General features: G+C 45.1%; 1 protein-coding gene across 11 annotated transcripts in view; it reads left to right on the top strand.

Annotated features, from left to right (window-relative positions):
• The first annotated feature begins 1,515 nt into the window (after nt 1-1,515).
• Nucleotides 1,516-11,262, top strand: part of CAST (calpastatin) — a 52,417-nt gene continuing 42,670 nt past the window's right edge. For 10 of the 11 annotated variants that reach the window (XM_027707950.1, XM_027707958.1, XM_027707951.1 and 7 more), the window contains exons 1-2: nt 1,516-1,644; nt 6,778-6,843. In XM_027707950.1, coding sequence (XP_027563751.1) covers nt 1,603-1,644; nt 6,778-6,843 — 108 coding nt within the window. In that variant the 5' untranslated portion in view covers nt 1,516-1,602. Of the gene's footprint in view, nt 1,645-1,787; nt 1,868-6,777; nt 6,844-11,262 lie in introns of those variants that run through there. The other variant, XM_027707953.1, reaches the window with a different exon arrangement.

Genomic DNA, 11,262 nt, shown 5'->3' with positions numbered 1-11,262 from the left:
TATTTCAATTACTGTCATTTCCAGTTGTTTGTCATCAGGCATGAAGCAGTGAGAGGGGTGAAGCTCGCTGAAGGCTCCCTCGAGCACTGTGCCAGCAGGGAGGGAGGGTCTGCTGCCTGCAGCCAAGGAATGCAGTACAGTCTGTTAGACCTGTTAGAGTGATCCTGGTAAAAGAGCACACACAGGAGCCCTGTGTAAAAGCCATGCATTAAACATGGCCCTCGCCTCCACCTCCTCTGGAGCTCCTTGCCTTGATGCACATCCTTGTAAGATGGTCCCCTGCAACTGCTTTTTCATGGCCAGATGCAATGCAGAGCTCGGGTAAAGGTTGGGTACTTGAAATTTTAGGCAGGTGACCTGTCAAGTGGAATGGAAAACTCATAGGTGTCACAGGCTGAAACACTACAGAGACCAGCCATAAATCTGCACAAAGCTAATCAGAAAGGATGGGCAGGGGCGGCTTTATGCAGACGGCATGTCTGAACCATCCTCTCTCTATGCAGATTAAAGCCATTCCCCAAGGCCTTGAGGGGTTCACTCTCGCCCACTTGTCTCCCTCATTCTGATAGGAACAGGTATAGGCATTAACTGGGTTCAAGTGGCTTAGTCCTAATGCCTCTTCCCCAAGGAATCAGGGAGCGGGAGATGAGGACTCCCTAAAGACTGGGACACTTTTCTTTCCTCCTGCTGGCAAGACAGGGGCTCCTCACAGGTGCATGTGTTCAGGAACTGCTGCTGTTCTTACCTCTTCGGGTAGCACAACTCATCCAGCAGATATCTAGCCTGAAGCTGGGGTCCCTTGGCACAGTACACTCAAGACACCTTCTTTTGCTTCTTGGACGAGACAAAGTCGGTGAGCTGTGCCCATTCCTGCACACAAGCTCTTGTGTTTTCCATTTCATAGCCTGAGCTACAGCAAATCCTCTAGATGTGAGTGTTAAACACCACACCAATCCACAGGATATGAGACTGTCTTCAAAACCAGGGGTGTTTGTGTGGCAGGAATGAGTTCAGGACCAAAGTTTAAGGCTGAGGGAGGAGCCAGCATGCCAAGGCTGGAGGGAAGCTGGTCGAATAGCCTGGGATGAAAAGACTGGAGAGGGAGGCTGGTGAAGGAGCCGGGATGCCAAGGCTGGCAGGGAGGCTGATGGAATAGCCAGGATGCCAAAGCTGGATCAGGACTGGTGCAGGAGTTGGGTGTTGCAGTGGTCCCAAGCACCCACCGCCTGGCTCCATCCAGGTGGAGAAAGTCGTGACGGGCAGGACCCACGGTGGGATCTGCCCTGGAGTCTGGAGCCAGCCTAGGGTCGGCTGTCTACACCCAAACACTTTCCCAAGGGGAATGACTTTCACGAGAAGGAAAATGTCTATGCGCTTTTTGCCCGCCCCCCCCCCCCTCATTTTAAGGAAAGCCACTCTTTTTTCAGCTGAGCGTCGACATTTCCTCTCCGCCGCATCCCGGCCCCGTGGCCCCCCCTCTCCCGGCTCGGCGCCCGCAGGAAGGGGAGGGACCGAGCGCCTTTCCAGCCGCCCGTGGAGCGGGGAGCGACCGGCCTCCCATGCTTCTCTTCTCCGGGATCGGCGGCAGGAGCCCCGCCAGCAATGTCGGAGCGCGGGACGGGGCAGCAGCCACTGCCCGCGGCGGTGAGTCGGAACTGGGAGGTATGTGAGGGATCTGGGGACGTGCGGGCGAGGAGGGCGGAGATGCCGCTCGGCGCTGCCCCGGGCGCCCCGCGGCCCTGGCGGTGGGAGCGGCTCCGCGCCGGGCGCCGCCCTGGGGCGCGTTCCGGGCCGTGCCGGGCAGGGCAGGGTGGCGCGAAGCAGCAGCGGCAGCGCCATGGCTTTCGCCCGGTGGTGGTACGCCATGGTGAGTGCGGGGAGGGGGCCCGGGGAGAGACTGGAGCACCCCAGGGAGGGCCCCGTTGGCGGGCGCAGGATGTGGAGGGCTCCGGCGGCCGGGATGCTCTCTCCGCTCCCCGGCATTCAGGCTGGAGAAGGCGCAAGGAAAGGGGGTTGTGGTGGCTGGAGGCTAGACAATGTCTTTTTTAAAGGCTCGTGTAGCGGTGCTTCAGGTCAGATGAGAGCGCACAGTTGAAAACCAGGTGTTTTGGTGCTCTTGGAAGTTTTTCGTCACAACGCGAAATCGAGAAGTGATGAAAGTGCACCACGATTTATGTGCGGCTGTGCCTGCTCTTGGGAAAAAACTCCGCACTGTGCCTTCTTTCCAGAGGCATGCTCTTCCCTGCAGGTGGATGGCGGCGCTGCCGGGAAGAGCCGGCGCTTGCCAGATCCTCCCTCAGTAAACCACATTTCTTTGATGGCTCCAGGCGGTTTTGGATGGACTTGGGTCCCTACTCGTTGCTGTGACGAGCCTGTGATTGCGTTAAAAAGCCTTTAAAAAACCTTTATGGTTTATTAGTCATAGGAGGAAACAGTGTCTGTATGGAGTAGTGGGGAAGAAAAGTTTGTGTTCTGTTAAAGTTTTACAGAAAGTATGCATTGTGCAAAAGAAAATATCACTTAAATGTATTTCCTAAATATATAATCAGGTAGGTGAAACCTGCTAAGTTTATAGCTGTACTTTTAAGTTGCTCCATGTAGTTTGGATCAATGTTTAGCACTTTTCAGGTATCATTTGTTGTCAAGTCAAATCAGTGATACTGTGGTAGAGGTGACACAAAGTCACAAGGAGGAAAGTTTGGAAATTGCTGCATTAAGCAATGAAATGGGTGTTAAAGGCCTTGATAGTTCTGGGTCACTGCATCCAGGGTAAGAAAAGATGCTAAGATATGACTACCTGTAGTCAGAAGGAAACTTCTCCTACGTCTACTCTTTTGGAAACCCATCATTATGGTTTTTGGCACCAGAAGAGCACCTGTGGGAACACACGGGACTGGAGTTCTCTCTTGTCTCCAGACACAAAGGAGATTCCTATGTGCCTCTAGCAAGGTTTTTACTGGCTGGTATATTTAAAGCAGAATGGGTTGGATGTAAGAAGAATCCAGGTTTCACCCTTCCATTTCTTACATGGCTTGATTGTAGCTTCCCTGGCAGCTCTTTATATCTGTCAATTTTCTGACCAGCATCAAAGATCTTTATCCTCTTCCCCATTTCAGCTGAAAAGGCAGGTCAGATTCCCATCTCCTTTAATATCTGTGGTACAGAATTGGTTGACTTCAGCTGAGAGTCTTGCAGGGAGGCTTCACTTCTCACCCAGTTACTGTGCATCCTCTGAGATGCTGCGCAATGACGTTGACCTGAAGGCTCGTTAATGCTGACGGGGCTCCTGAGGTTTAGGATGAATTTCTTGAAGGAAAGCCTTCAGTAAGAGGTTGGATTTTTTTGCACTCACAGGTGTCTAGTCAGTTGTTAGTAATCTGCTCTGTGCTTTTCACCCAGGCCAGTTACTTTCTAGTTTATAGATGCTCTTTGAATCAGAAGTTAAAAGCGTCTCAAAATAATAGGTGGTGACGCTTTTGTGCACTTTAGAACAGGATGAAGGTCTCAGGATAAACTTTCTTTCTTCATGATACATCTGTATTTTAGGGTTTGTGGGTTTGGGTTTTTTTAGTTAGGAATGCTGGAAAATATTTTGGGCCAACTTAAAAGATACAAGGAATTGTTTTTAGCTCTTGAGTTAAACTAGACATGTAACTTCAGCTGTACGCCCACTGCCCATGTGAGAGAGCTGGAGATGCTCTGACCCACTGGCTTGGTTATGGATGTATATCTTTGGCATTGTAAGGACAGATGAACAAGAAAAGGAAAGAGTGCCAAAAGAAGACGACAGCTCGTGTCATCAGCTTGTGAACACGAAGGAGCTTTGCATGCACACTGTCCCAGGAAACCTGAGCTTAGCCTCTTGCCAAGCAGATTGATTTACTGTCTTTATTTTATTTATATATTTATTTTTTTACTGGTGGATTCAAAGCTTGGAAATAACAGATAAGAAAGGAGCTGTTGAAGGGCATTTTTGACAGGGTCCCTGATATATCTTACACATCGACTGTTCAGGGAACCAGCATGGTCTCCTCAGAAGGTGTATTAGGAAGCTGTGCTTTCCTAGGTTTCCTCCTCAGGATGGCAGACTTTCCTGCAAGGCAGTACTTTCACAAGCTGTTTTGTTATCTGAGGCCAGAGAGTATCAGCAGTTGGTGTGTACACAGTGCATGACTCCAACTTACCAGGTAAAAAAATTACTTTGGTCAGGCTGTATATGCTTTGTTCTCTGTGTTTGAATAAGCAGTATTGGGCCTCTAAGTCAAAGTCTCTTTATTATAGGTATAGTCTGACATAGCATTCTGGAGGGAAGATGGATGCTTTTAATCTCTCTCTGACTTGAGTTTAGGGGTGGCAAAGTAGTGGTCCTTGTGCTTGTCCATTCCATGTCCTCCCTGGACAGTGAAGCTGCCCTGGGGTCCCTCAGGGACACAGAGTTGATGTTCTGGTAGCCCCCTTCCATATTTTTGTCTTCATAGTCCTGGGACTGGGTACCCTTTTGGATGCCATGCTCCTGTCTGCTGTGGGTTTCTTTGGTATGAAGATGAGGAGATGGACTTAGGGAAGAAGGGTAAGACCAGATTTACCCCTGGTGAAGGTCTGGCACACTCAGTAGTAATTAAGTATTTAGTTCCTACATTCTTTGACTTGGTTTACTAAAATAAAAAAAAAACCTGAAAAACTTGCACTTTGCTTGGTGTTGATGCTTTTAAAACCATATCTGAATTTGAAGAAGAAAGTGAATGAAAGCAAGGAAATACATGTGGCGTGCGAAAAGACATGCTTGTTTCAATACCTGAATTAGCTGGATTCGGGGTAGCATTTGGCTTCTAGAGAGTTATGATGCTGAGGATATCCATACAAGAAGAGAGCCCTATCAACAGAGTTTTGTTGGGCAGAAGCTGCAGCTCCTGAGACTTAAAGCAGTGCTGTCTCTGGAATTACTGTTCTGTCAGAACAGCGCTCACTGGTGTTGCTTTACTGGTATGTATGTGATAGGCTTTTACTGTAGCAGTAAAAAGCACAGATAAATGGGTTAATTGTGGCTATACTGAAAGTGCTGTTACAGGGCAGTGAATTAATTCATCTCTTACATGAAAAGACCACCTGCGGGGCTTGTTTTTCCTCTGAAGAGGCACAATTCAAATAGGAGAACAGCATTTTCAATTTTAAAACTGGTTAAGTACCTTAGTAATGCCCAAACTCATTTTAAAAATTGGAATTATTAGAGGTTGTTCAAAACAATTATTGAAATTTTTGTTGTGTTTTAGTATAATGGAAACAATTAGAGACATGCTACGCTTCTATTTCTAGTTTTATTTTTTCATTCAGCTATAGTATTTTCCCAGCCTGTCTGCAGATGTGCTAGAACAGATTTCTGTTGAACATAGTGCAGTGATACATGGATCATTACTTTCTCCCTATAGCCATGTAAAGAAAAATCTGTAGGAACTCATTACTTAGTGGATTAGCAAACTTTACCCCCTGCTGCTCAATCCTCAAAACAGAAGGGAATAAATGAGTCTTGAATCATCTCCTGTCTTTACTTAACAAAACAGACCTGAGGGGAATCCTTGCTCCCAGATGTCTCACTGGCTGTGGGAAGTTACAGTAGCTGAGATACTAAATAGTAGCTACATTATGTTGCCTTTTATATTAATTTCATACTTTTTACTTTTATTCTATTATTTTTGAAAAAGGTTTTTTTGAGGGACCATATTCACCACTTTTCAGAAGTGCAGAGAGTTGCAATGTGTGATGAACAAACTGTGTCTCTCTGTACATTGCTGCATATGGGAAGCGAATGGGGTTGCACATCAGGTTAGGTGAAAGGAAGAGGTTTAGAGTCTTGGAGTAGATGAAAAATTGAGGAGGTTTGGGAATCCTGGAAGAACTCTATTTCCTGATGTGTACCCATGCCTGAACTGCTATAGCATTTTTTTTCTATATCAGCACCAGAATTATGGAAATCATGGTAACAGCTTTCTTTCAGGTAAGGAGGGCTGGGCATAATGAGCATTTTAGTGTGTCTGAGGGAAGTTCACGTGTTGGAGAGGATTGCACACATCCTGTTGGTCTCCCTGGGAGCTGTTCCAGTTTATGCTGAAGCCTGTGGGACTGACAGCATTTCCATAGCTGTTGGAGAGTGCTGTGCTGGTGAGGAGTGAGTGATAAGCTGAATATCTTCCAGAGCTTTTCACAAGAGAAATCATGTTACACATACTGTCCTGAAGTCCTGAGCTTCTGGCCAATTCCATATGAAGTTACCCAACAGGTCATTTAGAAATACAGTCTATTAGTGAGAGGGACCCCTGGTGGCCTAGTGGTTAGCATGCAGGACTCTCACTGCTGTGACCCAGGTTCGATTCCTCAGTCCCCCGGGCAGATGGAGCCCGTTAGCCCTGTGAGGCCATCCATCTATGAGAAGGTCACTCTAAACAAACCTACGTCCTGAGGACCTCACTGCCATTGTCCAAGCTTGCTTGGCCCCGGCAGATGAACCTTAGGATTAAAGGGTGGGCTCAGTTCAATGCACGCTGTGTCTCACCTAAAAAATCCATTGCGCAGGCTGGAAAGGTAAAAGACCTTTCCCAGAATCTTCGTTCGCGAAGACTGGCCATTATAGCTATTAGTGAGAAGAAAACCTTCGTGCTTCCTTCTGTCATATTGTCGTATATGAAAGGAATCATACTTTCAATAAGATGTTTGGCAACTTTGCTATGTAGAAGGTATAATTTAAGGCCTTAATAACTACACATCTGTTTTCTCTATTTACAGCATGGTGACAAGAAGGCAAGTGGAGATTCTTCCAAGCCAGGAGAGAAAAAAGCAGAAGTGACAGAGGTAAATTCAAGTGTTTGAACATATTATGAAGAAAAGTCAGTAACAAATTTCCTCCTCTACAGATTTTTGCCTTTTGATAGCAAAGTGGGAGTTTTCAGGAAATTAACTGGTGACTCCAGCCGCTCACTATTCATTCCAGGAATGTATAGTTTTGTCATATGCTGCTGAGAGGCCTACTGGGAATGTTTCTTTGCTGTGTTCATATTTTCCCAAATATTTCATGTTAGTATCCATGGAAGCTATCTCAGTAGAGTATCTGCTGTGCAGTGCCAGGACACTGTGGGACACACCTTTTTTTCAGTTTCCCAGAGGTACAGGTGAAGTGAGGGCACTGTGATGCTTTCAACCTTGTTTGCACTCTGGCTTTTCTTCCACAGACAGAAATTCAAATTCATGCATAGATGTTGCACATGTGGGTCATCTCCTGACACACTTGCAAATATGTGGTCTGTGCTGTATTTTAGAAAAGATACTTATTTTTCAATATACTGCCTCCTAAGAAGCTGATATTTACATTGAGTTTACGCAAGCAACTTTACAGCTGGAGCACAGCAGCTCTTGTGCACCATCAGAAGGCACCAAGGGTTGCAGGCAGTGTTTGAAGAGTTATTTGGAATGGTCGTCTCTCTCCCAGAAGCTCCCTGTTAGCCACTGGGTGGTAGGTCCTTTTGTGCTACAGTGAGTCAGGCTGATAATGCAAAGAGAAGGTGTTGTCCAAGCCAGGTCACGAGTTCCAGCACTGATCATCATTTCCCCAGGAGCCTCTGCTATTCCAAGGAAGGCTAACAGCAGATTAAAAAACAGAAGAGTTTGTAGAAATGACTGTTACAAGTTGTCTATTTGTCTTTAAATGTTAGTCATTGGTCCAGGGAAGCCAGAAATAGATGTGCCTCATGCTTTGTCCTTAGGAGATATGTGGGAAATAGCTTTGTCTAAGCTTGTTTAACTGCATTGCAAATAAAGGCTAGTGAATGCTTTTATTGCAACCCTCTGAAGTAGATGATTTAAGCAATTGCCTTTCTTTCCTGTCCAGAAAAGCAGGGAAGGCTGCTCTAGCCTGGGAACATATTCCTCCTTTCTTTTCTATAGATATTTTAGTTTTTTCTTAAATACCATTGTTCATTTATACATTCTTGGTTTAATGCCAGATTCTTGGACTGCGCATTTTTACTCTTAATAGAGAAGTGCTGACTTTTTTGTGGGAAGGGCAGGAGTTGAGGCCTGTAGGTTGGGGTTGTGGAGTTGCTGTTTCTGACCTCTCACTGAGAAGATCTGTTTCCAGCAGCAGAAGACTCTTACTAAATTTATTGTCTGGATACTTTTGCTTTTTGAGTCCTTAGAATACTGCGTGTGTTTCCTCTTGTGAGTTTCTTTGTATGTTTCGCTCCTTCCATTGACTTTGCAGTGCTTAAAAGTGAAAGCAGATCAAAACCCTCTTCCATAAACCCATTGAACAGCATCAGCTCCACTGTGGTTCACACTTACCTCCAAAACACTCTGATTGTTAAGCAGTTGAGGGAGCAACTCACAATAGTTGTACACAGCTCCCAAGAGTCTGCAATGTTACATTTTTGTTTAAAAGTCAGAAAGTTATTTCCCTAGTCTTTGATTTTTTGAAACAGAAGTTTATAATCCATCTGCAGACAGCTTTGGGCAATCTTGTCTATAATGTCGAGGTTGTTCACCTGCCTACTAGAAAAGGTTTGATAATGCATTATGAAATTGACAAGGAAACAGGAAAGTCTTTGAAGAGTTTATATCCATATTGAAAGGAAAATAGTAAAATCCCATATGGTTATTGTTTAACTAAAAATAACAATAAAAAACTCTGTTTCTCAGATTTTTGGGTAAATAGTCCTGAAGGAGTGGGAGAAGAAGAGTAAAGCTTTAAAAAGTTGAGGCAGGAAGAGTCTGACGCTAGGAGATGCTAATCAGTCTAGACATCAAGGAGAGCACAAAATGAATAATGTTAGAGTGTAGAATAGGCTTCTTAAGCTTTTATTCCTCAGAAACTTAAAAGTAGATTAAAAAAACCAGCAGGCTTACTCTAGATAGAAACATGCTTGGTAAGATATGCCCTTGTACAGAGCTGCCGAGGAGATTAAATGGTTCCATAGGCTTTTTCCAATTTTAACCTCACAATCCAGTAATATAAAATAATACTTTAAAAGATATAGGAGTTAACAGTGTGAAGATGATTTATTTAATAACTAAAGTTTTGGAATTACATACACTCATTGCAGGGAGTACATGCAATTTATCTATTATGTGCCAACAGACACTGGTTCATAGGATTGTTTCTTCAGGAAGTATTTACTTTTTAGGTTCCCAGTGATTTTCTGCTTAACTATCAGGCAGTACTTTCATCCTTGTGTCCTGGTTAGAACGGCTGGGACCAATTCATCCCTGGATGGGTGTAGCCCAAGGCTGTGTATTCTATAGCCTCCATGCCATTTCCCAAGAACTGCTGTCAGTAGAGGCCTGCAAGGTGGGAAGATGTTCCTGTACCCTTTTATGGAATTCCCCGCTCTGATATCCTTATATGGAATTCCCCGCTCTGATAAGAGGGACTGAGCATCCACATGCCCTTTTATGGAATTCCCTACTCTGAGGGAGGGACTGAGCACTCCCGCCTGAACTGGAGAGTATATAACTGGGAGTTTCAGAGCCTTGGGGCTCTCTCTCGTGGGACCCAGAGGAAGACAGCAGACCACCGCTGCTCCCAACCAGGCTGAGACCACCACCCTCGACTGGACTGCAATCACCACTTCTGACCAGACTCCAGCAGCTCTCCCACCAGCAGGTTTATTCCCTCTCCCTTTGCTTTGGACTCGGGGGGGTGGGCCAAGGTACACCACTCTTGTTCATACCCCAGGGTGCTGGGTTTGTACATTTGGGTTTTGTGGATTAAAACCAATTGTCTGTCTGTATAATTGTACTTATTGCATTATTTTAATAAATTGTTATTCTGACTTATAAATCTCTCTTTTGAATTGAGTTCATTTTGCCTTGCTGGTTAACTTTTAAACCAGCACACCTTGGATCTTGAAGCATTGTATAAAGGAGAATAGACATGTTATCTGAGTGACACAGATGAAATGTGGGGAAGGGGAGGTGCTGAAGCAGAGAGCTGGAGTTGCCTTTCTTAAGGTCATCCTGCTGCTCATCATGAGAGAAAAGAACCAGGTCATCAAAGTAGCAGGCTGGTCCACACAGATAAAAGCTCAGTGGGAAAGCCATGAACTCACTGAAGGCAGTGAGCCTTCCCCTCTGAATCCTGGAATTGGCTACCCTTCCTGCATGTGTGAGTTGCGCAGCTGCAGCCTGTGTCTGTCACTTCAAAACTTTTCTACAATCCCTTGTGTTCCACTACACTGGCCTGGCTAATGCTGAAGTCGCACAGCTGTAGCTTGCAGACTGGCTGGAAGAGACAGACAGCAGGTGTGTTCAGCAGCTGTTTCCAGCAGATTCCATTCTGCTTGGTGTCTTTATAGCTTGTAAAGTAAAGGATGCACACAGTCCCTCTCTAATTCTTTTTAAGGGTCCACTCTCGCATCTTCTGCTCTGTTGCCAGAAGCAGCAGCTTATTGCAGTACTAAGGTTCCAGCTCTTCTAAAGTACTAAATTTATAGTCTGTCCAGTTTCTCAAAATAAAAACTAAGATGTGGCCTTAAGGCTGTAATATCCATTTTACCTTAACACTGATCCTTCACAACAGCCTGTGGCAGTTACTTGGAAGACCTTTGGTTGTGCTAACACTCAGTGTTATTGCATCTAGCAAAGGAGAGAAATATTGCGGACAGGTTTGGAAGGAATAGAACTGTAATAGCATTGCTCTTGGAATGATTGATCTCATCCACTTCATTACCTAAATGTGTTAGCAAAGGAAAGGTACTGCCGAACTTGTTTGTATCATTTCAGCAGTGCTGCTCAAGCCTTCAGCCTAAACAGAATGGGAGGTCTACTTGAATGGGAAGGGTCAGCTTTAGGTTGAGGTACACATTGTCAGTCTAACGGTGAGCAACTGAGTGTGTATCTGTGCATGGTGCCTTGTAGAAATAGGCAAAAGATGTGTCAGAGGGACAGAGTTGGAAACTGTAGGTGTGTTAGAAAATATAATTGGAAAAAGGTAGAGGCAGTTCTTCATCAGTGTAGTTGACAGTGTGTTTTATGTTGTATTGGGCACTGCTCGAGGACAAAGGCTCAAGTCACAGGGATGCATCTTGTATCTTTATGTCTTGGTTGTTAAAACCTTTACATTTGTTGAATTCACGTCCTAAGTAGAATCAGACACTTGTTGAAAATCTACATCAGCTTTAATGAAATGTTTTCATTCCTTATGGATGTGAGTATGGTAGATGTTAACAGAAACAAAATGATCATTATGGGAATTGGTGGTTGCTCATGCACTTGAAGCTG

Source organism: Neopelma chrysocephalum, unplaced genomic scaffold (assembly GCF_003984885.1).
Source record: "Neopelma chrysocephalum unplaced genomic scaffold, ASM398488v2 Primary Assembly neopelma1_95109, whole genome shotgun sequence".
Classification (NCBI taxonomy): domain Eukaryota; kingdom Metazoa; phylum Chordata; class Aves; order Passeriformes; family Pipridae; genus Neopelma; species Neopelma chrysocephalum.
The sequence above is the reverse complement of the archived record's forward strand: the minus strand, read 5'-3'. Positions and strand labels throughout refer to the sequence as shown.